The 26,545-nt window shown below is 41.1% G+C and overlaps 1 protein-coding gene across 1 annotated transcript in view; it reads right to left on the minus strand.

The window, feature by feature from the left end:
• The window catches only part of LOC136850672 (RUS family member 1), a 65,338-nt gene that overhangs the window by 5,586 nt on the left and 33,207 nt on the right, over nucleotides 1-26,545 (minus strand). The window contains 5 exon segments of the mRNA XM_067124452.1: nucleotides 5,485-5,617; nucleotides 5,902-6,027; nucleotides 8,891-9,024; nucleotides 9,563-9,765; nucleotides 19,740-19,858. Coding sequence (XP_066980553.1) covers nucleotides 5,485-5,617; nucleotides 5,902-6,027; nucleotides 8,891-9,024; nucleotides 9,563-9,765; nucleotides 19,740-19,858 — 715 coding nt within the window.

The following is a 26,545-nucleotide window of genomic DNA, read 5'->3' on the forward strand; positions in this document are numbered from 1 at the left end:
GAGACCATAGTTGGTGGCGGACCACTATAGATTTAGGTTAAGAATTAGGTTTAGGGTTCTTAGGTGGTCATGGTAATATTAAGCCTGAAATAGCTTAAGTTACAGTTTTTTAGGTTAAGGTTCTTTTGATAGAAGGGCAGGGGAAACTATAGGATCAAGACTGAGTAGAATAAGGTTTGATGAACTATAGTGATAAGGCAGATAAGCTTCTGTTCTGTAGATTAAGATTTATTAATCATGTTAAGGCTTTTTTGGTCATTGTAATATTTAAGGAAATAAATTAGGTTAAGGAAAGTCGAGAGTTATTTAGTAACCCCTAAATTTGTTCCCATCATTCTATCCAATTGTGTAGCTTGAAGAAGCCCCTACAACATGGAGGAGGGACATAAGTTAAGTTTCTTGGAGTTGGCAACGACTGCTAGAGACCATGTCCATTCTGGGGGTTTCGGAATGAGGTCAAAGATAATGTGAATACTTGCAACGACTGCTAGAGACCATGTCCATTCTGGGGGTTTCGGAATGAGGTCAAAGATAATGTGAATACTTGGGAGTAGTTATGGCCAACACAGCTCACAGAATACTGTGGTTACTTGGAGTGTGACTGTGTTATCAGAAGCCCACCACTGGTACCATTTTAGTGAAAAATGTGATGGAGGTTATTCTTGGTCAAGCACTGCTGTTCCTGTGAGTTTGAGGATGAATTAGTTTAGGATTTACTTACAGTACTTCTTTCCCGCACCTGGCACAGGCACTTATGGCCATCACTTGTACGGTCAACAGTGAGGTGCAGCTCAAGAGGCTCATTAATGCCTCCATAGTCAGTCAGTCTGTGATGATTTCCAGCTCTCAGATGGGATCAAAGGGCATGACCATACTTCCATGGCCTTGTTAACAAGGTTCATGTTCATTCCATGATCCCTTGTTAGAGCTGCTAGAGCCTCTGGATTGTATAAATACCTACTTATGTTACTGCAAATTGATGGGTTTCTGATAAAATAATCAATTTAATTTTTAAAAACTATACTGTATGTTCTTTACATACACTTGCTGTTTTGGAACTCGTTGAAATTGTTTTAATAATTTCCATTCACATTTTAAAATTTGCCTAAGTGAAATCTATGCAAGTCAAAGGCTGACTGTACAGTATATACATTACATTGTTTACCCAGTAAAGTAGTACACCTTTGCCCTGGCACCCTGTGCTACAAACAATAAACAGTAATACTTTCAGATATTGTTAGAGGTAGTGGGTTAATGTGGCTTTTCCTTAGCAACATTTACTTCAGGGTGTGATGTTCCTCCCTACACAAGTTAGGGGAAAAAAGATTCTTCAGTCTTGGCAAGCAACTTTTCTAGGACACTCCATAATTAAGCCAGCAGGTGGGAGGGACCCCTTAGCCTTGGTAGGCAACCATTCTAGGATTGGTTACTCTAAATACAAACCTTGTTCTCCAACCTCGGACTGTGCCACTGCCATTGTACCATGGCCTCCATTGGTCTTGGGTTTGAGATCCCTTGCTCAAGGGTGCAATCAGTCATTTTTTCTCTTTTTGTTAACTTTCCTGTTTTTACAGAAAGTGTGTAAGGCAGGCTGATGAGAAAGCAAAAGTTTCTTGGTGAATTATCAGGAAAGTGCTTTCTTTACCTAATCTTTTCCTATAAGGCTCTTTATAATTTCTAAATCCATCCTGACCCATTGTTGTGGCAAACCTGGCAGGTTTCTTATATGCCTTACAAGGTGTGCTGGATCTACCTAGTTGACCAGTTGCTTCCGGCACTTTTTCAATGACATATGGTCAGGTTTATTGATACTGTCAATGAAATTTTTGTAAATAATATAAATACTGCTGCTATTGATTTTATTAGTATTGTTTACTGTTCTGTTGATTTTTAGTATGTTGCTTTTTTTACAAGTTTATTTTTTAGTTTTGCTAATAATTTTATTTTGTTAATTTTAATTCTTTTGGGAAACATTGAGCTGAACCCTGGGCCTGTCACTCATTACTGCAAGAAAAATTGCAGAGTACTTTACTTAAATATTTGAGGCTTAAGGTCAAATTTTCTTGGTCTCCAGAGTTGTGCCTGTAACTAGATTTGATGTTTTTATCTGAGACACTTGTAGGTAATCACAAGTCAAAGGCTGAGTGTTTAATTCCAGGGCTTGATGGCCCTGACTTACTTTATCATCGTAACATCCCAATTGCACAAGGTATGGCTGAATACACTAAGTCCAGATGGCCTATTTATCATAAAAAATCTTTGGAGTATAATTGCCATAAAGCTCTTTGTTTTAAGATTTTCAGCAAGTTCTACAATGTTGACATATTTGCTGTTTACCATGAAAAAGACCAAATTTAACACTTGAAGGTGAAATCATTCTGGTGAAAATTACACCATTTTTTGAGTCTCACATTGCTGCAAATGCAATTTCTATGTAGCTGAGAGAAATTATAATAATTCCTTAAAGAGGAAACCTGGAGGAATTACTCAGCCCTATCAGTGGTGGACCAAATTGGCATCATCTATCTTTGAGTCGGGCCCATCTTCCATCCCACCACTACTAACAGATGATGGGAGATTGGTACCTGGCCCTAAGGAAAAAGCTGAACAGCTTCATCAAGCTTTTAAAGCTATGCAATCAGCTGAGGGTGTCCCTCTCCCTGATACTTGTCATCCTGAACCTATTCTTACAAAATTTGCATTTTGCTCTAGGGATGCTAAGAAAATTCTTGATATACTTTGTTTTTTAAAAAATTTTCTAGTGTGTTGTCTCCCAAGATTAGCAGATTCTACAGATTTTTAAGTCAATATAATATACTTGTGGATGAGTACAAGCTTAGTAATACAGTGCCTGTTCCAAAGAATAACTAAAGGCCAATTTTCATTCTCCCTGTGCTCCCCAAAGTTGCAGAAAAACTTATTTTTAAGCTGCCACATAAGTATGTGGAACCTAAAGGATTGTTAGCTGACAGTTAATATGCATATAGGAAGCAGTTAGGTAACTGTGATGCTCTTTTAGATTTGACATGCTATTTGCAAGAGAACCTTGAAAAGATTTTTGAGTTTTAGTGCTGCATTCAATTTAGTAAATCACAAGGCACTTATTTATAAACTTCAGATCTTGGAGTGGATGAATATGTTTTAGGTTTACTTCAAGATTTCCTTACAGGTAGGCAGCAGTGAGTTGCTATTAATGGAATCCTTAGCAAACCAAGACCTATTGTGTCTGGAGTACCACAGGGTAATGTTCTTGGTCCACTGTTATTTTTAGTGTAGTACACAAGTGATATGGTTGTTGGGCTGGAAAACAAGATTGTTCAGTATGCCGATGATGCAACACTTGTGGGTGCAGTAAAGTCTCCACTTACAAGAAATGAAGCAGCCCTTAGTCTCAATTGTGACATGGGCAGATTAGTGAATGGTGTAGTCAATGGGTTATGAGCCATAACTACAGTAAGGCAAAAACACTACTGAGTAGTAGATCTCGTACTGATTTCCCACCACATCCTCCCCTTCAACTGGATGGGACTCTGCTGAATGAATTTGAAGCCTTAACTATTCTTGGTGTAACTTTTGACTCGCATCTTACTTTTGAGAAACATTTTACAAAAGTGTTAGCAAATTCCACACTTAAGTTCTGTACTGTATGAAAGGTCATAACAGTGATAAAATCAATGCAACCTGTTTTAGGTCATTTATCCTTCCTTGACTAGAATAATGGTCTTTGTTGTGGATGCCTTATTCTGCCAGAGATTTATTTCTTTTAGATAGAGTGGTTCATGGTGGTAGGTTTCTGTTTCCTAATATTAGCAGTTGCGACTTGGACCATCAATGGATAGTCTCTTGTTTCTCAATTTTTCATAAGTTGTATGCTAACAGAGATCTTTCACATTCAAAATTGATCCCTGATCCCCTTTTCCTGCTGAGTGCAACCAGATTTGCTGAACAGCAGCACCAATATGCAGTTAATGTGCCTCACTGTCAAACTTCTAAGTTCCAGAGGTCCTTTTCCTCACACCATTGGACTTGGAACAGTCTCCCTGAATATGTCATGCAATAGGATTTAACTGTAATTATTTTCATCATCATGACACAAGTGATAACAAGGATAATGAAATACAGTATAGGAAAACATTTGAATGAATTCATCAAAGGGAAAAATAGATGATCAAGTGATGGTACTCCTTTTGAGAACAATCACCAATCACCACATCAGGGGATGTTTGTGTGCTGCAAACAGGTCAGCAGACATACATAAAGTGAGGCAGTTAGCCAATGGAGACATGGAATCCCTAAGCACATACACTGAACCACTAGCTGCAGCTGACCATCCTTTTCTTCCTTCTTTGGAAGGTAGATGTCTCTGAGATTTCATCTAACACAAAATGGGCTATGCAAGATTATAAGTACTGTAGTAGGACTAGAGTATTTAGTAGGTCTTTTTTCTTCCTCAACCTTCATGTCAAGACTTGGCAAAAATGTTCTTATATCATGATAAAATGCCTAATTGCCAACAATTTTTTTTCAGTTGCTCCTTCACCAAATAAGTACCCTGTCTAACTTACAGAGTCACTGGGAAACTTATGTGCGTACAAAAGATTTTATTTTCATTACAATAAGGACAAACAAAGTCCTGAGCACAGCCCTGTTCAAGCATAACCAATGTGTTGTTTGAGTCAAAAGAGTGACACTGGAGTAATCTATTCAGCCTCTCTTTGTCATTCCTCTCCCTATGAGATATCACATACCAGTACCTTAATGCATTTTCACCCAACCTTCTCTACTTCACACCATTTCATCTTCAATTCCTCCAATTCTTCATTTCACCCACTACTGATACATACTGAACATAATATACAGCCTTGTAAATTAGAAATTCAATCTTACTTCTTTCCCATCGAATAATGCCAGGATAAACCACCAGTCATTTTAATGTCTGCTTCTCGGACATCTGTACCAAAGCTCGTGATAATTAATTCACAACTTGAGCTCTGAGGAATTCTAATGTCACCAATAGTTAATAATATGACTGACAAAGGGAAAATGCAATTTTCACCTAATAATGTCATTCCAAAAGGTGAGTACCTCTGTTCTTGAAATATCCTTCTACCTATGTAGAGATTTAGCTCTAGAAATGGACTGTTCACAGCATCTACGAATAAACAATTCCTGTTTCTATTATATTTTGTATGTGCAAACCAGTCTTTAATTAAAAGCACATTTGTTAGTTCATGAGCAAATTTCAATTTATGCAAGAGCCATGTAAGCCAACAGGTTCTATACAGTTTGGAGAAAGGCATCCTCTACCACACGGAAGATCACCTTCACAAGTTCTTGCTTGGCTGACCTTTTGAATACTGAAATACTAGGCATTGGTTTGTATCCATAAAGTATAGAAGCTGTTTAAAAATATACATATTTTAAAGTCTGATTATAACTACCCTGTCCTTCATTATATGAACATCTTAACATAAGAAAACTCACCTTTTATTTTGAGATGCTGTAGAAAGTCTGGATATATTTTCTTGCTATATAGCCTTACAGCTGAAATGATTTCTCTTAATGAAGAGGATGATGTCAAGGTTGGTGCTACATGTTCTGATGATAAAACAAAATCCTGAAAGTGGTAAAGCAGTTAATTGTTGAAAAATTCTTGAACAATGACAGACCAATTTATAAGAGCTCATGCTTGTGGTCAATAAAACATCTGGAAACTACTATCCTTCTGAGAAAGTAAAAGATGCCAGTCATCACTCTGCATACCTGCATTAACAGATCCTCAGGTCCTGTCAGTGATCTTAGTCAGTATTTGTGCTACTATAATGCAAATGTCACATAAAGAATGTTAACAAGAACAGTCTCTATACACAGTTGTAACAAACAAGTAAACTTTAAACATACCTCACACAGATGAACATAATTAAGGACACTAAGGTATGCAATGTAGAAGGCTTCTAACTCTTCTTGGGGAGAGATGTCTTTTCGATATACAATGTACAGATGTCTCTTTGATAAGTCCCCTATAACCTACAATTGATTACAAACCCGTGTTAGTATGTGCTATGTGGAAAGGAACAGGAAAACATATCTAAATATAAATCGGCTTTGTTTCATGAAAATATTTTTTAATACATGCAAACTCTCAATTGTTTAACACCATGAAAACTTAAAAAATACAAATATTTGAACAATAAATAAATTATTAATACTTATAATTTTAATCTGCCACAAATAATCCCAAACACTTTAATCCATATAAGAAACAACATAGCAGTCAGCCAGTACTTTGCATCCCAGGAGGTCCTGGGGTCTTCCATGGCAGTCAAAATCCTTCTTTGTTTAATACAATATACGAGCTGTGATAAATCAGAGGGGCTGAGACTTGGGAACTTCCATTACGACTAATGGGTTTGTGTGAAGAAATCAAATTTTAAAAAAATATTTGTTTCAACACAAACCCATAATGATAATTAGCTTAAAATGACATTTTTATAATAAAATGAAGTTTTATATACAGTATACTTACCAAGTAATTACAGCTAACAATTTCTAATAACTGGCAGCTAAAATGTTAAAATTTGCGGAGGCGATTCTTTTGTTTTGTTTTGGTGTAAGTAGCTAGCCCCACCCACTTTTGGGGAAGAAGTTGAACAACATAGCAAGAAGGCTCAATTTGTTTATGCCGTAATGTCCATGAGAGGGGAGGAGGGAGGGCTCCCACTCTGTAATTACTTGGTAAGTATATTTAAAACTTTATTTTATTATAAAAATGTCATTTTTATATAAGTAACCAATAATTACATAGCTGATTCCCATATTGATAGGTGGTGGGATTCGTAGACTTACTCGACCTTAAGTATTAAAAGTAATAATTTGAGAATAGAAAGTAGTTAACATCAATACTGTACAATGTTTATTGTTCCTTACCTGGTAAGAGAGCTGTTGCAAGAAGATACTGTCTCTGGTGGTGCTCATCTTACCCCATAGAGGTGTGGCGGTATAGCCAAGTGTCACCTGCTACATAAGTGGGGACCTCGCAGCAAAGGACTTCTCCGAACACTAGCAAAGTAAAGAAAGTTTGCCCTGCCCTGGGCGCAGTACTGACACACAACACCATATAATAATGCTGACACTTACACCAAAAGATTAAAAACACCATTACCCAACCATTAAAAGACCTGGAGGGCATCCCAGTAAAAAGTAGCCCCAAGCTCCCCTAAACTCAACACCAGATTCCAAGGTGAAGAGTAAGGGTGGAAGGAACGCTTCCTATACTTCCTTACTCAACACTGTGCCAGCCACCAATAAAGGACCCAAGGTACTGCAATAATTACAACTGTTTCAACATCGCATAGATAATATGCTGAAAAAACTCACTTACATCTCCAATAAGTGGGTTGGAAAATGGAGGCAAGAGAAAGATTATATCTGAATGATAAGGATGTAGCCACAGCTCTAATTTCATGCGCTCTTACCCTTAGACAGGGAAGATGCTCTTCTCCCACTTGTGAATGTGACTTGCGAATGAGATCTCTTAGAAAGAAAGAGAGGGCATTCTTTGAGAGGTCATGAAGGGTTCTTCACTCAACACCACAGGTGATCGGACGTACCTCTTCTCTTATCAGTCTTATGGAGGTAGTACTTGAGAGCCCTTATTGGACAAAGGAATCTTTCCTCATCTAATGAACCTACCACCTGAGATAAGTTCTTAATGCTAAAAGAACGAGGTCAAATTTGGCTGGATTCTCGTTCTTAGCGAGAAAACCAAGATTAAAGGAGTAAATTGCATCTCCATTAGAGAAACTGATTCTCCTATCCAAAGCTTGGATCTCATTTACTCTCTTGGCTGTAGCCAAGGCTACTAGGAATAAAGTGTTCTTAGTTAGGTTTCTCAGCGAAGCAGAAGCAATAGGTTCAAAGGGTGGCCTTAAAAGCCATTTAACTACTATGTCCAGGTTCCATAATACTTGCTCTAAATCTTTGTGCTTCGTTGTATCGAATGATTTAATAAGTTCAGATAAATCCTGATCCAAAGAAATATCCAGGCCTCTATGCCTCAATACCAAGCCTAACAATGCTCTGTAACCTTTGATAGTGGATGAGGACAAACCTTTGAGAGTTCTCAGTAACAACAGAAAATCAGCAATCTCTGTTGAAGTTGTCTTAGAAGAAGAGACATATGCATGTTATACTCAACACATATTTGTGTGAAGGACAACCCTTTTTTAAGATTCTGTTAATCTGTTAAACACTGAATTTTGTCTAAGGCCTCAGCATTTCCTCATCTTTTTGGCAGCTGGCAGTGCCATAAACACACATAAAGCAAACAGCACAGCAACATCTACCCTGACATAGCAAAGAGCATTGAAATGTAGGTAACATTTACTCAATTCATAGCCAAGATGACACTGAGGCAACACCAATGTTTGTATTTCCCTCACCTGTATCCACCCTTGCAACCAACAGCCATTTTTCTCACACTTTCCCAGTGGACATCATTACGCAAATCAGCATGACATTCAAATAAAGCCAATAAGCATGTGTAAAGTAGTCAGCAATTACACCTTGCTGGACAGAGCCTATTGGAACAATAATTTTACTTCTGTTCAAGAGTGTTCGATGTAAACTCAGTACTTGATGTCATGCCATGAGAACAGTATAGCTCTTATTTTCACTAAGTGATTTTGCATATTTAAGGGAGTGTACCCCTTCACACAGAACAGGGTGTAGTGAAGATACAGAAAATGCAGATAAGCAAAAGACTACTGTACAGTGATTGGTTTGTATGAAAAAATTTTGTTTTAGAAAATTATATTTTTGAACACTCAACAGTATGTTACCCAAACTTCATAAAAAAAAATAGGAAAACTAACAAATTAGAAAAACTTACCATAAATTTTTCTTGCCTAAAAACTTCTAATGTACTAGTGAAGTAATTTCCACGATCAATCTTTTCCATATTTCTCTCTATTACTTCATAAAAAGAACATCCCAACGAAAGCCGAAATCCAAAAGGAAAATAGTCTGAAATACATATTTATATATCATTACTGCATAATAGTTTTTGTCTTTGTGTATTGCCTTTCATACTTTTAAATAAAATCTAAACAGGAAAAGAAAAAAAACTCGTTTTCTATCTTCTTCCTTCTACCACTTGTAAATGCTTTTTTGCTAATAGAACTGTCAAGGTAATTTTGTATACTAATTTGAACTGACTGAATTTTATGTTGCTTGCAGAGGTGTTTATAAATATGTGAAATGAGAGCTAGTAAAAATTCATTCATAAACAATTTAAATGTACTAATATATGCATTGTATGCATAAATGCTGTACCACAAGTGTCTTTACTGCATTGTCTTATGGTAAGAGCTTTAGGGAGAATTTTTGCAGTAATCTGTTATTTTTGGTTTTCAGACAGGATATATGGCTGTATCTTTCTGCATGACAGGAAGTCACTGGATACAATCTGTTCAGTGGAAGCTTACTTAGCAAGTCTATATTCTTATTGGCTTGTTCTATAATTAAAAAAAAATTTATCATAAATGTTCAGTAAAGCACTAACCTGGGATAAAAGCAGGCCCAGAGAAGAGAGGTTCAGAGAGGTTAGTCTCCTCAATTCCAGGAATGGATGATTTTGAGAACCACGTAGAAAGAATGTACAATAAGCGAGGTCTGTTGAGTGATTCCATTTTTACAGCTCGTACAGCTAAGTAGTTGGTAAGGAGGTGGAAAAATACACATACAACAAATGTTACCCATGTGAACCTAAAAGAAACAAACATGATTAAAGATATAATGTGATACATAAAAAATTCAATTGTTCTCTATAAAAATTTGTTTTGTCAGATACAAACCATTGCTTTATATGCTTATATCAATCACTTCAGTGATAAGACCATGCCAAAATAAAAAGCAAGCACAAGTAAGTCAAATAAGCTAAGCTGAATGGGTAAGACCACCTCTGTTATTGCTACTTATAATACCCTTACCATGATGTCATCATTTACCTTAACTTTTTTTGCTCAATTTAAGCCATGTAAAGAACCAATTAGAGAGGTAAATAAAAATGAGTAAAATGTTACTTTCATGATAAAATTAAGTTCCATATATACTTACCAAGTAATTATATAGCTATATGTTTTCTAACCACGGCAGCCTAAAAATTAAAAAATCGTGGTGTCGCTTCTATTGTTTTTAAGTAGGTGACAAGCCCCACCCATTTTCAAGGAACAAGAGGAACAACCTAGCAGAGAGCTTCAATTCGTTTGTGCCCTGATGTCCATGCGAGGGGACGAGGGAGGGCTCTGACTCTGTAATTACTTGGTAAGTACAGGCAGTCCCCAGTTTACGACGGGTCCAGCTTACGACGTTCTGAGGTTATGACGCTTTTCTAATATATTCATCAGAAATTATTTCCCGGTTTACGACGCACGTTCCAGGGTTACAACGTGTTGTACGCCGATCTGACGGAAGAAATATGGCTCCAAAACGGCAAAATAATCAAAATTTGGAGGTTTTTTGATGAAAAACTAAATAAAAATGCAGTTTACATCGTTTTCTATACACCCAAAGCATTAAAATAAGGTTTTCTTAGGATTTTTGAAGATTTTCGACAATTTTTCAGTTTACGACCAGTTTCGGTTTATGACGCAGCATAAAAACGGAACCCCATTGTAAACCGGGGACTGCCTGTATATATGAAACTTAAATTTTTTTATGAATACAACATTTTCATATAAGTAACTTACCAAGTAATTGCATAGCTGAATCCACAGTGGTAGGAAGTGGGATACATGGATATATTCTAATGACTTTGAAATAGAAAAGTTGCCAGCACTGATACAATGCTTGTTGTTTCCTTACCTGGTAATAGAGCTATTGCAGGTAGATAATGCCTCTGGTTGGTACTCATCTTAACCTGTAGTGGCGTGGCGGTATAGCCATGGGTCGCCCCTACTTAGGTGCAAACTTTGCAGCAAAAGACATTCTGATGGCTAGCAGAGTTTACAAAAAATGCCCTTGCCCTGGGCGTAGTACCAGAATAAAACAATCAGACAACGTTGTCACCTACACTGTAATAAAAACCACACCCTAACCACTAAAAAACACTGGTGGGTACTCCAGGTACAATGTACCCAAGCTCTCTCTGAACTCGACACCTTACATCAAGGTGTCGAGATAACGGTCCTAAGGTACTACAGTTTTCAAACACGGTTTCCACTTCTTTCAGGTAGTGTGCAGCGAAGATCAACTTGCACTTCCAACTGGTAGACTGTAAAATGGACGAGAGGGACATATTATGTCTAGAAGCCAGAGAAGTAGCGACAGCCTGGACCTTGTGAGCCTTCACCTTAAAGGCAGGCAAGATGTCTTCTTGAGAGCGTGCCTCGGAGATCAATTGTCTCAAAAATATGACAGGACATTCTTAGAAAGCATATTCTTAGATATTACCTTTGCAGGTAATATCTAAGAGCACTCACAAGGCAATGAAGCCTTTCTGCTTCCTCCGATCCAGGGATATCCATTAAGTTTTTAATGGTGAACGAATGGGGCCAGGGCTTGGAAGGGTCCTCATTCTTGGCAAGGAACCTGAGAGAGAAGGAGCAGACTGCATCTCTTTGCAAAAAACTAACTCTCTTGTCAACAAGCTGAAGCTTACTGATACATTTGGCAGTAGCCAACGCAACAAGGAGAGGAGTCTTTCTGGTGAGATCCCTTAGTGAGACAGAGCACAGAGGCTCAAAAGTGGGACCTGAAAGCTACTTTAAAACCACGTCAAGATTCCAAGAGACGCAATCAGACTTCTTTTCCTTAGACTTATCAAACGATTTGATTAGGTCACTGAGATCCTGGTTGGAGGACAGATCCAGACCTCTATGTTTGAAGATGAACTCAACATTGGCCTATACCCCTTGATGGTAGAGGACGACAGCTTCTTGGAGGACCTCGGGTAAAGCACGGTCTGCGATCTGACTTGCAGACATTTCAGAAGACGAGACATTATGTCGAGTGCACCATCTTCGCAAGACCATCCATTTGGACTGACAGACATTGCTAGAAGACTGATGTCTGCATCTAGCAATAGCCTCTGCAGCTGGTTTTGAAAAACCCTTCACCCAGACGAGACTCTGGACAATCTGAAGCCTGTCAGGGCCAGAGCAGACAACCTTTGGTGGAGCCTGAAGAAGTGAGGTTGTCTAAGAAGAGACTGTTTTTGTAGAAGGAGCCTTGGAAAATCCACTAATAACCGAAGCAGGCCTGGGAACCACTCATTCTTGGGCCAAAATGGAGCAACGAGGGTCATCGAAACATTGCAATGGGAGGAGAACTTGTTGATCACTTCCCTGATCATACCAAAGGGCAGGAAGGCATAGATGTCCAGGGTCTGTCCAGTCCAGAAGCATGGCATCCGCCACCCATGCGAGAGAGGGTCCGGGGTTAATGAACAGAAGAGAGGAAGTTGGGATTCCTCGACATCGCAAACAGGTCTACAGTTGGTCTGCCCCATAACCTCCACAGGTCTTTGCAGACCAGAGGGTCTAAGGTCCGCTCTGTGGGAAGGACCTGCTCATGACGGCTCAACTCGTCCATCAAGATGTTCAATCTCCCCTGAACGAACCGAGTGATGATTGTCACCTGGTTCTGCTCTAACCAGAGGAGGAGATCTTTCACAGCCTCGTAGAGGGAGAAGGAGTGTGTGCCTCCTTGCTTGTGGATGTATGACAGGGAAGTGGTGTTGTCCACGTGAACTATCACCATCTTACTGAAGGTCAGAGTCGAGAAGGACTGGAGACCCAGGTGAATAGCCTTCAGTTTCTTGATGCTGATATGGAGGTTTCTTTGTTTCGTGGGCCACGTTTCGGAAACTTCTTGATTCCCTAGAAGGGCTCCCCAACTTAGATCCAAGGCATCGGAATAAAGGTCTAGGTCGGGGCTCAAAGGAAGAAGAGACTTCCCTCCCAGAAGTCTTCCTTCATACAACCACCATTGCAGGTCCTCTTTGATCTCTAACGTGATGGAAAAGACAAAGGAGTCCGGTTGGGTCTTCCTGTTCCAGTTGGCCTTGAGAAAGAACTGCAGAACTCTCATGTGCAGTCTGCCAAACCTTAAAAACTGCTTGATGGAGGCCAGAGTCCCCAAGAGACTCATCCACTGATTGGCTGAACAGGATGGGAGAGAGAGGAACCTCCAGACTGTTCGAAGGCAGGAGTCGAATCTTTTGGGGGATGGAAAAGCCTGAAAAGTCTGTGAGTTCAGGATCATCCCCGAATAAAGAATCTCTTGTGTCGGAGTCAATTGAGATTTCTGTCTGTTGATAACAATGCCCAACTCTTGAGTCAGAAGAAGAGTTTTCTTCAAGTCCTCCATACACTTCTCCTTCAACAGGGAACAGAGAAGCCAGCTGAATGGTTTGTCTCCATATTGAACTTAGTCTTCTGAACGACTGATTCAGGGTGCTGACATCTAGGACGGTCCTCCAGCCCCCTGACAACTTGAGGACTACAAAGAGACAGTTGTAAAACCCTTCTGAGTAATATTCCTCGACTTCCTGTACAGCCCTCACAGCCTTCCGAGTCAGCAGTCAAGATGATGGGGAACTTGACTAGTGGAGGCCTCTCTCTGAATGGAATGGAGTAGCCCTCCTCAGGACCTTGACAACCCATTGTTCCACCCCTCTGCAACTCCACTCCTCCCAAAAGTGTAGAAGTCTGGCCCCTACTGGAGCACAAAGGACTGAATCCTCATTTCTTGGAGGCAGGCTTGAAGGTAGATTTCTTGATGGACCTTGACAAGAAGCATAGACTGGCATGAGGTCTTGTTTGGGGCTTTTGTTTGCCTCCACGAAAGGGCTGTGGCTGAAATGAAGAGGCAGACTTAGTGACGAAAGGGGTGGTTTCTTTTGGTCACTTAGTGGACTGGGCCAGTAGGCCCTGGGTTGACTTTTTCTGGAGGTCCAATGAAATCTCTTTGACGGTGGTCTGTGGGAGGAGATGCAGCTGGTCTCAGGGAGAGAAAAGGAGAGCAGACTTCTGGGTGTGTGACCCTTTTTTGTGATGAAGGAACACCACAACTCCCTTTTCTTTAAGACCCCCATAGAAAACAGAGTGGCGAGCTCTAGAGAGCCATCCCCGATGGCTTTGTCAGCACATGACAAAACACCTGCCAGTCTGAAGAGAAGTCCTCTGCAAGGTCAGGGCAGTCCTTGATCTTCTTAGTGAGGGCCCCAACAGTCCAATCCAGGAAGCTAAAGACTTTGAACACCTTAAAGATGTTCTTGACTAAGTGATCCAACTCCGCTGACAAAAACATGATTTTTGCCGACGAAAAAGCTGAACGATGAGACAAATCAATCAGCCCAGAGAAGTTCCCTTGGGAGGAGGCAGTGACTCCCACAGAGGGAGCTTCTCCAATAGAGTAGCAGAGGTACTTCCTACAAATCAGTCTAGAAGGAGGAAAAGCGAAGGTGGCTTTACCACGCTCCCTCTTTGCAGAGAGCCAATCAGCCACCTCTTTGAGCGCCTTCCTTGAGGAGGAGGAAAGCACCAACTTAGGGAGTTGAGCACTGTCATCTGGCTGGTTTCTGATAAGGAAGGTCAAAGCAGGAGAGACCGGGGCAGTAGGCGCAAAGAAATCAGGAGAGCTGGCCAAGAATATTTAAGCAAGGCAGCATATGCCAAAGAAGGTGCAGGTTCCTGTCCAAAGTCCTCCTCATCCAAAGAGACTGGTAACAAAGATGTATCCTTGGAGGTCTTGAGAGCCATGGGAGCTTTCTGAAAAAAGCCCATAATAGGCGTCAACTGACGTTTAATCGGGTCTAACGATGGATCTTCCTGAACAGAAGTGTATAACTGAGGAGGAAAAGGTGGTGCCAAGTGCACGCGAGCTGGTGCCGGGTGCTCGGGAGCTGGTGCCACAAGCTCAGGAACTGGTGTCTGGCGCTTGGAGGTGGGCGACGAGCCCTCTGGTGGTGATGGGTGCTCGGAGGCAAAGAGGTGCTTTGAAGAAGACGATGGGTGCAAGAGCGTACCTTTGAGCACATGGGAACCAAAAATGGGCACTCGACATATGGAGAAAACAACTCCAGGCTGTCTCAAGTAGACAGAGAAGGTCGAGCCGAAGTAGAGGCAGATGGTGGATCAGCAAAACTACAGGAGGGTTGAGAACTATGGCTGGCTTCCTTATACCTCTTGACTGGGAGAGGTGAGCGGTCCACATCATTGGTGTGCCTCTCAAGAGGACGAGACAAAGCTGGGGAGTGCCACCGGTGCCTCTTATCAGGGTTGGAACTTTCCAAATCCCACAAGAGGAGATGAGCACTCACTGAGACGCATTTCCAATGGCCATCTGTCGCAGCCTGGGATTGGGCAACAGGCTCGACTGAGGGGGCTACTACCCATGGGCAAACCCCACTGGCCTCCCTTGGACCTCCAATATTTCTTCTCCCAGGTTCAGGGGAGCGAGATATGGACCTTCGTCTATGAGCACCAACAGGAAGAGTAGCCACCTCCTCCACTTGCACAACACTGTCACTATGCACACCCAACACTTTGTCCTTCGGGACTTTTAGGGACGTCCCTAATTCCACCACTGCGTTAACCACTAAATTAAGTTTCTGGTCGAACCTAGATTCGAGGCTGGCAATGGGGTCGGGTTTGGAAGTATGGGAACCAGGCACACGAGTATGTGGTAAAGTACAGTAGTAGGAGGGCTGGGGATAGGAGAGATAGCAGGAACCGGTGATGAAGAAATAGTACTATCATCTACTAGCCTAGGCAAAGGAATAGTCTCTGAATCAGCCCTACTTTTGGCTCTGGAGGCCGCCTTCCTCTTTTTTCTCCCTCTCAAGTTTGTCGAAGTGAGACTTTAATACCTTCCATTTCTTGCCATCCCAGTCCTGACATTCAATACAAGTACTTTCCCTATTACACTATTGCCCCCTACATTTGACACATTTAGAATGAGAGTCGTATGACGACTTAGTTAACCTAGTCTCATATCCATCGCTACAATAGCAAATGCTACAAGAACAATAGTCTGACATTATTATCCAAAAAAAGCTATGAATAATGTTAACTTAAAGCTAACATGATAACTAACGCTTGAAGGCCACAAAAAATTTGAATACTTCACCAAATTCTGGACAAAACACCCAAAAAACAATGAAGAAGGTTGCAGAAAAACATCCAATGTTAGTTGGGAGCTGGCAGAAAGTGAATTGAAGCTCTCTGCTAGGTTGTTCCTCTCATTTCCCAAAAGTGGGAGGGGCTTCTCACCTACACAAAAACAATAGAAGTGCTACTTCGATTTTTGAATTTTTAGGCTGCCATGGTTACAAAACCTATAGCTATGTAACTACTTGGTAAGTTAACTACTTGTACTTGGTAAGTTACTTACATGAAAGTAATAAATAGTATTAAAAAAAAAGTTGCTTCAGAAATTTTAGTATGTACATAAGTAAAAACCACTACCTTCATAAACCAAAAAAGCTCAAAATGAGGAAGTTATTGAAGATACAACTAGTACGCTTTGACTGGAACCGATATCCTCAATGGCAGATTGGACATGATTTGACCCAGTTTCATATCCTAATCAATGTTGAATAGGTAATTCAGATATGAAAGTAAAGATGACAACATTCTTTTAAAGCCCCCTGACATAAGGACAGCAAACAAATCACACCCATGAGGAACTATTTGAGATATGCAGAAAAGTGTCTGCAAAAGTTATATTTATACCCTTTAAAGTTGTACAGTTTCCTATTAATTCCCTTAAGAGATTCAGAAGGTCGATAGGCATAGCCTTCCAAGTGGAACTAAAGATCAACGATTTCACTTTTTAAGTGACAGTATCTGTCAATGGCAACCAGCATACTGGAAGTTTGTTGATGAGAGATGTAGCAAAGAGACTGTGCTGCAGAGTTCTCCAGATGCAACATTATTCCTTAAAAATATCAATGGAGAGAGTACTCCAGTCCTATGACCTAGTATTATCTGAACATGAAAGTCTAGGCACTAACTTTGGGATGACATGAAAATTTGTTGAGCCATGTTTCAGTGTATCTGAAATGTTTCTCTCCCAGTTCTATACTTATGACTGTAATTGTACCATCGACCATTTTTGCTATCAGTGGACTGAGAAAAGAGACTGTGAACATTACTGTGTCTTCTACAGGGTAGGCAGTTGGGTTGGCACAAGCTAAAAGGACAGTACAACCAACAACATGCAGTATACAGACAGCAGAGCAAGGAGTTTATTTAATTTCCATGATGCCATAGTGAGGAATAAGGTAAACCATCACTAATCTTTCTAACCAAGAAAAGATATCATGTGATAAGGAGTAACGTAGTACAAGCAGCTACCTCCTCAGGAAGTTACTGTTTCTGAGGTTAAGCCAGATAATCTCCAGGTGTACAGTTACAGGTCTTATAACATCCTGTTGAATCAATGGAAATGTAGCTGGAGCAGATGTTCCTAAGTTTACACTTGGGAGCCCTCTGAGTCTATCAGAATTGTCAGGTGATTGGTAACTTTCTTGTTGCATCCAAAGAGGAACCAGTAGCCATCATTGCATCCCTGGAGTTCTGAAGTTTGTCCATGACCACCCTGATTATGCACATGAGTGGGAAGGAGTAAACTTCCAGACCATCCAGGCATTCATCAGTGTGCCTGTTCTCCGTGCTGGTGGATCTATGAGGGCTAATCAAATGGGTGGAAATTTGGAGTTGTGCTTGGTTGTGAACAGGTCTATCAGTGGGGTAGACCACAAGACTTTGCATATCCATGGATGAAGAGACCACCTGGAATTAAAGATCTGATTCTTACTGCTAAGGCTGCACACTAGAAGTCTGGCACGGAGCTCATTGCCTCTTCTTATATCCCTGACATGAATAAAAAGTTTTGAGAACAGTGAAAAGATTACAAGTAAATAAAGGGTAGGCTGAAGTGCATTCAAAACCAAAACACAAACTTGCAGACTGATTTTCTCAGCATGTCACTTTAAGGGCTTCCACAATTTAGAGAAAGTTTCATCATGTAATTCTTGTGCTTGTTTGAGGTGATATCAAGCAAAAGCAGAATTACAAAGCTTGTAAGTTATAATAACACAGTTGAAATAAAAGAAATTCATTTAAAAATCAATAGTAAATGCAACAAGATTCCATTCTAGCAGCAATCACGACTATACATCACTCCCAATCATCAAATTTGGTGTCAGTAAGTTAACAATATGAAGGAAAATAAAGTTGAATTATGCTAACATTGCGCCAAAGTTCAAAATAAGGGTAAACTTAAAGAACAAAGAACAAACTGCTAATCAAATGTGTGTAAAGTCTAAAACTATGGGACATGACACATACACAGTAAACAGGAGCTTTTGTGACTCCTGTTAACTAAAAAATAGGAAGGCAGTTGGGAAAAATTGCATTATCAGCTGAAAGTATCTAAGGAAGTTTTACACATCCTAATTCAAGATGCATAGGAGGTTATATTTGACTAGGAACTAAAGTGTTAAAGCTAACACTTACAACCTACTCAGCTTACATACAACCATACTTATGACCCATAAAATTATTATAGATCTGCTGTACTATTTCTAGAGGAAAAGCTAGTCTCTACATAAGAATATAGCTCTAAAATGTCATCTATCATAAGCTGGCTAAGCAAGTTCCAGAAACGAAAAGCATTTGTACATATTACCAAATCAGTGAAATATTTAAACAAATACATAAGGCTGCACACTAGAAGTCTGGCAACTCAATATCCCTGAATGAATAAAAAGTTTTGAGAACAGTGAAAAGATTACAAGTAAATTAAAACCAAAACACAAACTTGCTGATTTTCTCAGCATGTCACTTTAAGGGCTTCCACAATTTAGAGAAAGTTTCATCATGTAATTCTTGTGCTTGTTTGAGGTGATATCAAAAAAGCAGAATTACAAAGCTTGTAAGTTATAATAACACAGTTGAAATAAAAGAAATTCATTTAAAAATCAATAGTAAATGCAACAAGATTCCATTCTAGCAGCAATCACGACTATACATCACTCCCAATCATCAAATTTGGTGTCAGTAAGTTAACAATATGAAGGAAAATAAAGTTGAATTATGCTAACATTGCGCCAAAGTTCAAAATAAGGGTAAACTTAAAGAACAAAGAACAAACTGCTAATCAAATGTGTGTAAAGTCTAAAACTATGGGACATGACACATACACAGTAAACAGGAGCTTTTGTGACTCCTGTTAACTACAAAAAATAGGAAGGCAGTTGGGAAAAATTGCATTATCAGCTGAAAGTATCTAAGGAAGTTTTACACATCCTAATTCAAGATGCATAGGAGGTTATATTTGACTAGGAACTAAAGTGTTAAAGCTAACACTTACAACCTACTCAGCTTACATACAACCATACTTATGACCCATAAAATTATTATAGATCTGCTGTACTATTTCTAGAGGAAAAGCTAGTCTCTACATAAGAATATAGCTCTAAAATGTCATCTATCATATACATAAGCAAGTTCCAGAAACGAAAAGCATTTGTACATATTACCAAATCAGTGAAATATTTAAACAAATACATACACTTTAATTTGTAACAATGAATATGAACCTAAAAAATGCAGATACAATCTATATTTTGTAATATGCATACTTGACAACCTCTAGCATAGATTTAACAATTTTTTGTCATAAATCTACAATCCCAAACCCATTAAAAATAATAAGTGTTTTCTCCTTACAGTGGACTAGACATAACAAAAGGAAGAATAGTGATATTGGTGATAAGAGCAGCTAGATTCACCATAGTCTCCTGGCTACCATCTTTAGCTGATACTTCTGCCATGTTGTCACTACGTGCCTATGGAGGAAGCAAATATTTCAGAATCCACTTTCACATGAAAACATATTAATTCATGACAACAACAATTTGAAAGTTTGCAAAAGTAACCACGAAGAAAAACCTTATTTCTTTAACACACCAAAGACTAAGTAACACAAATAGCTATCTAAGTGGTTTAGTATCTTACAGTTAATTTCAAAGCCAAATAATATGAAACCAACAAGAACTAATTTTTCTTTTAATTTAGTAATAACCTGGTAAAACACCCACAGAAATTGCAACATGAAAAGTATAATTTTGGCAACAAAATTAACTTTTTTACAAACTCTTTTCAAAGTCATGAAGCTGTCTCAGGAATTTCTTTCCCTCTTATAAGAAAGACATCCCAGTATCTCAGGTAGTTATCAGTCTCAATATTTGTGTCATCTGATTCATGAACTACAAGGAATTAACATGACTAGACAAAATGAAATTTTTATAATAAAACAAAGTTTTATATATACTTTCCAAGTAATTACATAGCTGTTAGTTTCTATTTACCAGCAGCTAGAATTTTGAAATTCGTGGTAGCGCTACTTTTGTTTTGGCTAGGCGAGTGACCCTGCCCACTTTCAGGGTAAGAGAGGAACCAGCTTAGCAAACGAGCTCAATATGTTTATGCCTTCCAACCATGCGAGGGGAGGAGGGAGGGTTTGATCATGTAATTACTTGGTAAGTATATATAAAACTTTATTTTATTATAAAAATGTCATTTTTAAATTAGGTACTTACCAAGTAATTACATGGCTGAATCCCACATTATAGGTGGGATGCATGGGTTATCTATCCTGATACATTAAAATTAGTAATGTAAAGAAATAGAATATTGCTAGCATTAGTTAAAATGCTTGCTGGTTTCTTACCTGTTGAGAGAACTGCTACAAGAAAGTACTGCCTCTCGATGGCGCTCATCTCAACGGCATGGCGGTATAGCCAGGAGTCGTCTGCTACATAGCAGGATTCCTTTGTTGCAAAGGAGTGTCCGATCGCATACAAAGAATAATCAGTTCACCCCTGCCTTGGGCACAGTACCAGAAAAAACACAACCACAGAATAAATAATACAAAACACAATCACGTACAGCCAAACATTACAGCATACTATTACCCAACCATTGTGGATAAAAACTGGTCAGCACTCCAAATACCAAGTACCCTCAGGCTCCCCTACGACTCGATACCATGAATCAAGGCGAAAAAATAGGAAGGATGAAGGAAGCTTCCTACACTACTTCTCCCAACACCATACCAGGAATCGAAATAGGCCCCAAGGTAATGCAATTTTCATAGACAGTTTCAATGTCACGCAAATAATGAGTTGTAAGAACCGATTTGCATTTCCAAAACGTTGTTTGAATGATAGAGGCAATAGACAAATTATGCCTAAAAGCCAGGGACGTGGAACTGCCCTTACTTCATGCGCTTTGACTTTCTCTATGGGCAATGTATCTTCGTCAATTTGTGAGTGTGCTTCTAGAATTAAATCCTTGATGAAAAACGTCAAGGCATTTTTCAAAAGAGGGGGAGAATAATCCTTAACTGAGCACCAAAGGTTGCTCGACGGCCCGCGGATCTTTTCTGTTCTCAGTAAATAGTATCTTAACGCCCTTACAGGGCAAAGGGTTCTTTCTACTTCGTCAGGACCTAAGATATCTATTAAACTTTTAACAACGAATGAGTGAGGCCAGGGGTTGGCAGGGGACTCATTCTTGGCTAAAAATCCTAAGGTAAATGAGCAGATTGCATTACCTTGAGAGAAACCAACCTTTTTATACAAAGTGTGAAGCTCACTGACTCTCTTGGTCGTCAGTAACGCTACTAGGAACAGAGTTTTCCTAGTAAGGTCCCTTAAGGACAGAGATTGCATAGGTTCAAAGCGTGGTTGCAATAGCCACTTCAGTACCACGTCTACATTCCAGGCTACTAGCCTAATATCTTTTTGCTTGGTCGTATCAAACGACTTGATAAGATCAGAAAGGTCCTTATTAGAGGAAAGATCTAAACCTCTATGTCTAAAAACAGAGCTCAACATTGTTTTGTATCCTTTAATGGTTGAGGTGGGAAGGTTCCTGGTAGACTTCAAATATAGAAGGAAATCACCGATTTCCGCTATAGACATCTAAGAAGACGAGATGTTGTTTCTCCTGCACCAGTCACAGAAGACTGTCCACTTGGCTTGGTAAACTTTGCTCGAGGAAAGTCGTCTACACCGAGCAATAGCGTTCACAACTGCGTTTGAAAATCCTTTCGCTCGCACCAATCTGACGACAGTCTGAATGCAGTCAGAGCCAGAGTGGACAGTCCTTGATGGAACCTTCTGAAAAGTGGTTGCCTGAGTAGACTTGGTTTTTGAGGTAATAGTCTTGGAAAATCTACTAGAAGCTCCAGCAAATCTGGGAACCATTCTCGTGCTGGCCAGTATGGGCTACTAATGTCATCTTTACACTCCGATGACTTCGGAACTTGTTTAACACTTCTCTCACCATCTTGAATGGGGGAAAGGCGTAAACCTCCATGTTCGACCAATCCAGAAGCATCGCATCTGTCGCCCAAGCTTGTGGATCTGGCGCTGGCGAACAATACAAGGGGAGACGATGATTTTTTGCGGTCGCAAACAGAACTAGAATCGGTCTTCCCCACAGTTTCCATAACTCCATGCAAACTAGAGGGTCTAGAGTCCACTCCATGGGGAGAACTTGTCTTTGACGGCTGAGTTCGTCTGATCTGCCCAAATGAGAAGGGCTCTTGCTGCTTGGCAAAGGGAGAAAGAATGAGTTCCCCCTTGTTTTCTTATATAAGATAGAGCTGTAGTGTTGTACAAATGGACGGACACTGTCTTCCCGGACACCTCCGATGCAAACACCTGCAATCCCCAGTGAACTGCCGTCAATTCCTTCACGTTGATGAGCCATTTCATCTGTTCCGAAGTCCACAGGCCTGAAACTTCTTTGTCTCCCAGGACGGCTCCCCAACCTAGGTCTATTGTGTCTGAATAAAACACTAGGTCGGGGTTCAGAGGGAGAAGTGACTTCCCTTGAGAGAGCTTGTCTCTTGAATTCCACCAGGCCAGATCTTCTTTTATTTCCTTCGTTATTGGAAAAACGAAAGAATCTGGGTGTTTCTTCCTGTACCAGTTGACTTTCAGGAAGAACTGTAGGTTTCTCATGTGAAGCCTTCCTAGGGACACGAACTGCTCCATGGACGAGAGAGTCCCCAACAGGCTCATCCAAGTGCTCGCAGAACAGGACTGAAGGGCAAGAAACTTGTTTATTTTCTGAAGGCAGGAGTTTATCCTTTGGGGGAGAGGGAAAAACCTGAAAACTCCAAGAGTTTATCCTCATCCACAAATAAGTTATCTCCTGAGAAGGAGTCAGTTGAGATTTTTGGAAATTCAACAAGAGGCCCATATCCTGGGTGAGAAGAAGGGTCTTGTGAAGGTCCTCCGCACATTTTTCTTTCGATTGGGAGTGAACAAGCCAATCATTGGGATACAACGAAACGTTGACTCCCACCAGATGTAACCATTTTGCCATTGGGGCAAGAACACGTGTGAATACCTGTGGGGCTGTCGACAAACCAAAGCAAAGGGCTCTGAATTGGTACACTTTTCGCTGGAACACAAACCTTAAAAACTTCCTCGAATCTCGATGGATTGGGACATGGAAGTAGGCGTCTTTCATGTCTATCGAGATCATCCAATCCTCCAGACAAATGGATGTAAGGACGGACTGGGACGTCTCCATCTTGAATTTGGTTTTCTGTACATACAAGTTCAGAGCGCTTACATCCAGAACTGGCCTCCAGCTCTGCAATGCTTTGGGGACTACAAACAGTCAATTGTAGAACCCCGGAGATGAGGTGTCCTCGACTAGTCTGACTGCTTCTTTTACGAGGAGAGCTGTCACTTCTTGGGAGAGGGCTGAAAACTTCTTGGAGTTTGCCGAATAGGTCGTCAATAAAACAGGCTTGTTGCTCAAGGGGGGTTTTTCCAGAAACAGGATCGAGTAGCCTTCTCTTAGAACTTGGACAATCCAACTCTCTGCTCCTCTTGCTTTCCAACGCTCCCAGAAATGTAGGAGCTCTGCCCCCACAGGTGTGCAGAGGACTAGATCCTCACTTACGTGCGGGTGGTTTGTAGGACTTCTTGACAGTTCTGGGGGTGAAACGAGCATTTCCGCGAGGTCTGGGGAAGTCTCTTTGTCTGCCTCTACCCCAAAAGGGCTGGGGTTGGACAGGAGAAATTATCCTAGGGGGGAGACTCTCTAGGCTGTCTTGTTGATCGTGTGAGGAGATCCTGCGTAGATTTCTGTTGAAGATCAGTCGCAATCTGTAGCACAGTCGACTGAGGGAAGAGGTTCTTCTTGTCCAGAGGCGAGAAAAGGAGTGCAGACTTCTGGCAGGGAGAAACTCCCTTCGTGGTGTATGAACACCAAAGCTCCCTTTTCTTGAGGATACCCACTGCAAAAAGGGAGGATAACTCAAAAGAGCTGTCTCTAATACCCTTATCCAGGCAAGAGATGACTCCCAAAAAATCTGAAGAGAAATCTTCAGGGATATGAGGGCACTTCTTCACTTTAGGAGCAAGAGCTCCTACTGCCCAGTCAAGAAAGCTGAGCACTTCCAAGACTTTGAACAAATGCTTGATCAGATAGTCCAATTCCGAGGACGGGAACAAAATCTTGGCTGCACTGAACGCCGACCACCTTGGGGAGTCCACTAAACCGGAGAAGTCTCCCTGGGAGGAGGCAGGCGCTCCCATGGAAGGAGCCTCTCCAGTCACATACGAAAGATATCTTCTCTGCGACAGCCTAGACGGAGGACAAGAAAAGGAGGCTCTTCCCTGCTCCATCTTGCTCAAGAGCCAGTTCTCCATTTCACGGAGAGCCTTCTTAGCTGAAGAGGGCAGTACCATTTTAGGCAGTCTTGAAGAAGGCGTCGGGTTATCCATAATGTAAGTCGAAGCTGGAGATGCCGGAGTTGCAGGAAAAAAAGTGATCAGAAAAAGTCACCAGCAGAAAACTGAGTAAGGAGGCGTACGCCAACAGAGGGAAAACAGGGTCCGCTACTTCCTCTTCCTCTGAAGAGATTGGTGACAGATCTGCAACAGGCTGGGGGACCGATGGGGCTTTCTGAATTAAGCCCAGGATACTGTCCAATTTGCGTTGGATCGACTGAACAGAAGGATCCAAAACAGAAGGAGCAACTGTCGTAGCCGGAGCAGGTAAAACCAAAGAAGACACAGGCTCTGCCGAAGAAACGGACGAAATCGGGCACTTAGAAGTGGCATTAACCTTGGGCGCCAAAGGAGCGTCTTGCTGCAAGAGGGGAATGGGAGCCAATGGGAGCTCAGAAGTCAGTGGGTCCTCGGGAGCTGATGGGAGCTTGGGAGTTGACGGACGCTTGGGAGCCAAAGAGCGCTCAGCAAAGAGGCACTCAGGAGATGATGGACGCACAACAGATGAATGGCACTTGGAGGGAGCCACAACTGAAGAAGCACCATGAACCACTGGAGAAGGAAGATCTGGCGCCAGTGGGCGCCTTGGCGCCACAGACGTCTTCTCCGCCAACGAAGATTCAGGAACAGCAAATTGTACAGGCGCTACAAGCACAGGAGTTGGGCGCATGGGCGCCGGAGAGCATTCCGACATCACAACCTGTCTCGGCAAGTCCTCTGAAGCAAAAGATGCGCGCTTAGAAGAAGACGAAGTTCTCGATGCCGAAGAGCGCTTCCGAGAAGTAGCGTGCTTAGAAGGTAGAACTTGTCCCACTAACACTGGTTGATCCTGGGAGAAACGTTCCGGACTGTCCCAGAGGCTACAGGAAGGAAGACATTCTGGAGAAACCTCTTTAGCCTTCTTACTTGGAACAGCAGAAGGTTGAGAAGCGCCCACGGCGTGTCTTTTCAGAGGACGAGATTCGCCTAGCCATTGGCGCCTAGGACTGGAGTCACTGCTGGAAATACTAGAGGACAGACGATCCACTTCCATAGAGGCACCTTTCCAGCGGCGCTGTGTCATAACCTGGGAATCAGCAACAGGTACGACTGAGGGGCAACTGCCTGTGGGCAGACCCCACTGACCTCCTTTGGGCTGCCAGTTTGGCTCCTCCCAGGTTTAGGGGAGTTTGCCAGGGACCCTGGCCTAGGAGAATCGGCGGGACAGACAGCCACCTCCTCCATTAACACTTCACTATCACCTTTCACATTCACTTTGTCCATTAGGACTTTAATGAAGCACCACTTTTCTCCATTGTGTCAACGAGTAATCAAATCTTAAGATTAATTCTCGATTCCAGGCTGGTAATGAGGTCGGCATCGCGAGTAAGGGAGCCAGGGTGTGGAGTAATCGGTGCAGATTGAGGCATGGAATCAGTTGGAACAAAGGATAAAGAATCAAAATTATCAGACAAAGATTTTCCTGACACCTGACTAGCTAAAGTCTTCTTACTATTAGCTCTAGCCGCTGCTTTTCTCTTTTGATCCCTGTCTAATTTCGTCAAATGACTATTCAAGGTCTTCCACATTTTCGGATCCCAAGAGACACACTCATTACAGGTCAATTCAGGAGAACAAATTTGACCCCTGCAAGAAGTACAGAGAGTATGAGGGTCATAACATGCTTTAATCAGTCTCATATTGCAACCTTTACTGCAATACCTAACACTTTGA

This window comes from Macrobrachium rosenbergii, chromosome 22 (assembly GCF_040412425.1).
Source record: "Macrobrachium rosenbergii isolate ZJJX-2024 chromosome 22, ASM4041242v1, whole genome shotgun sequence".
NCBI classification, from domain to species: domain Eukaryota; kingdom Metazoa; phylum Arthropoda; class Malacostraca; order Decapoda; family Palaemonidae; genus Macrobrachium; species Macrobrachium rosenbergii.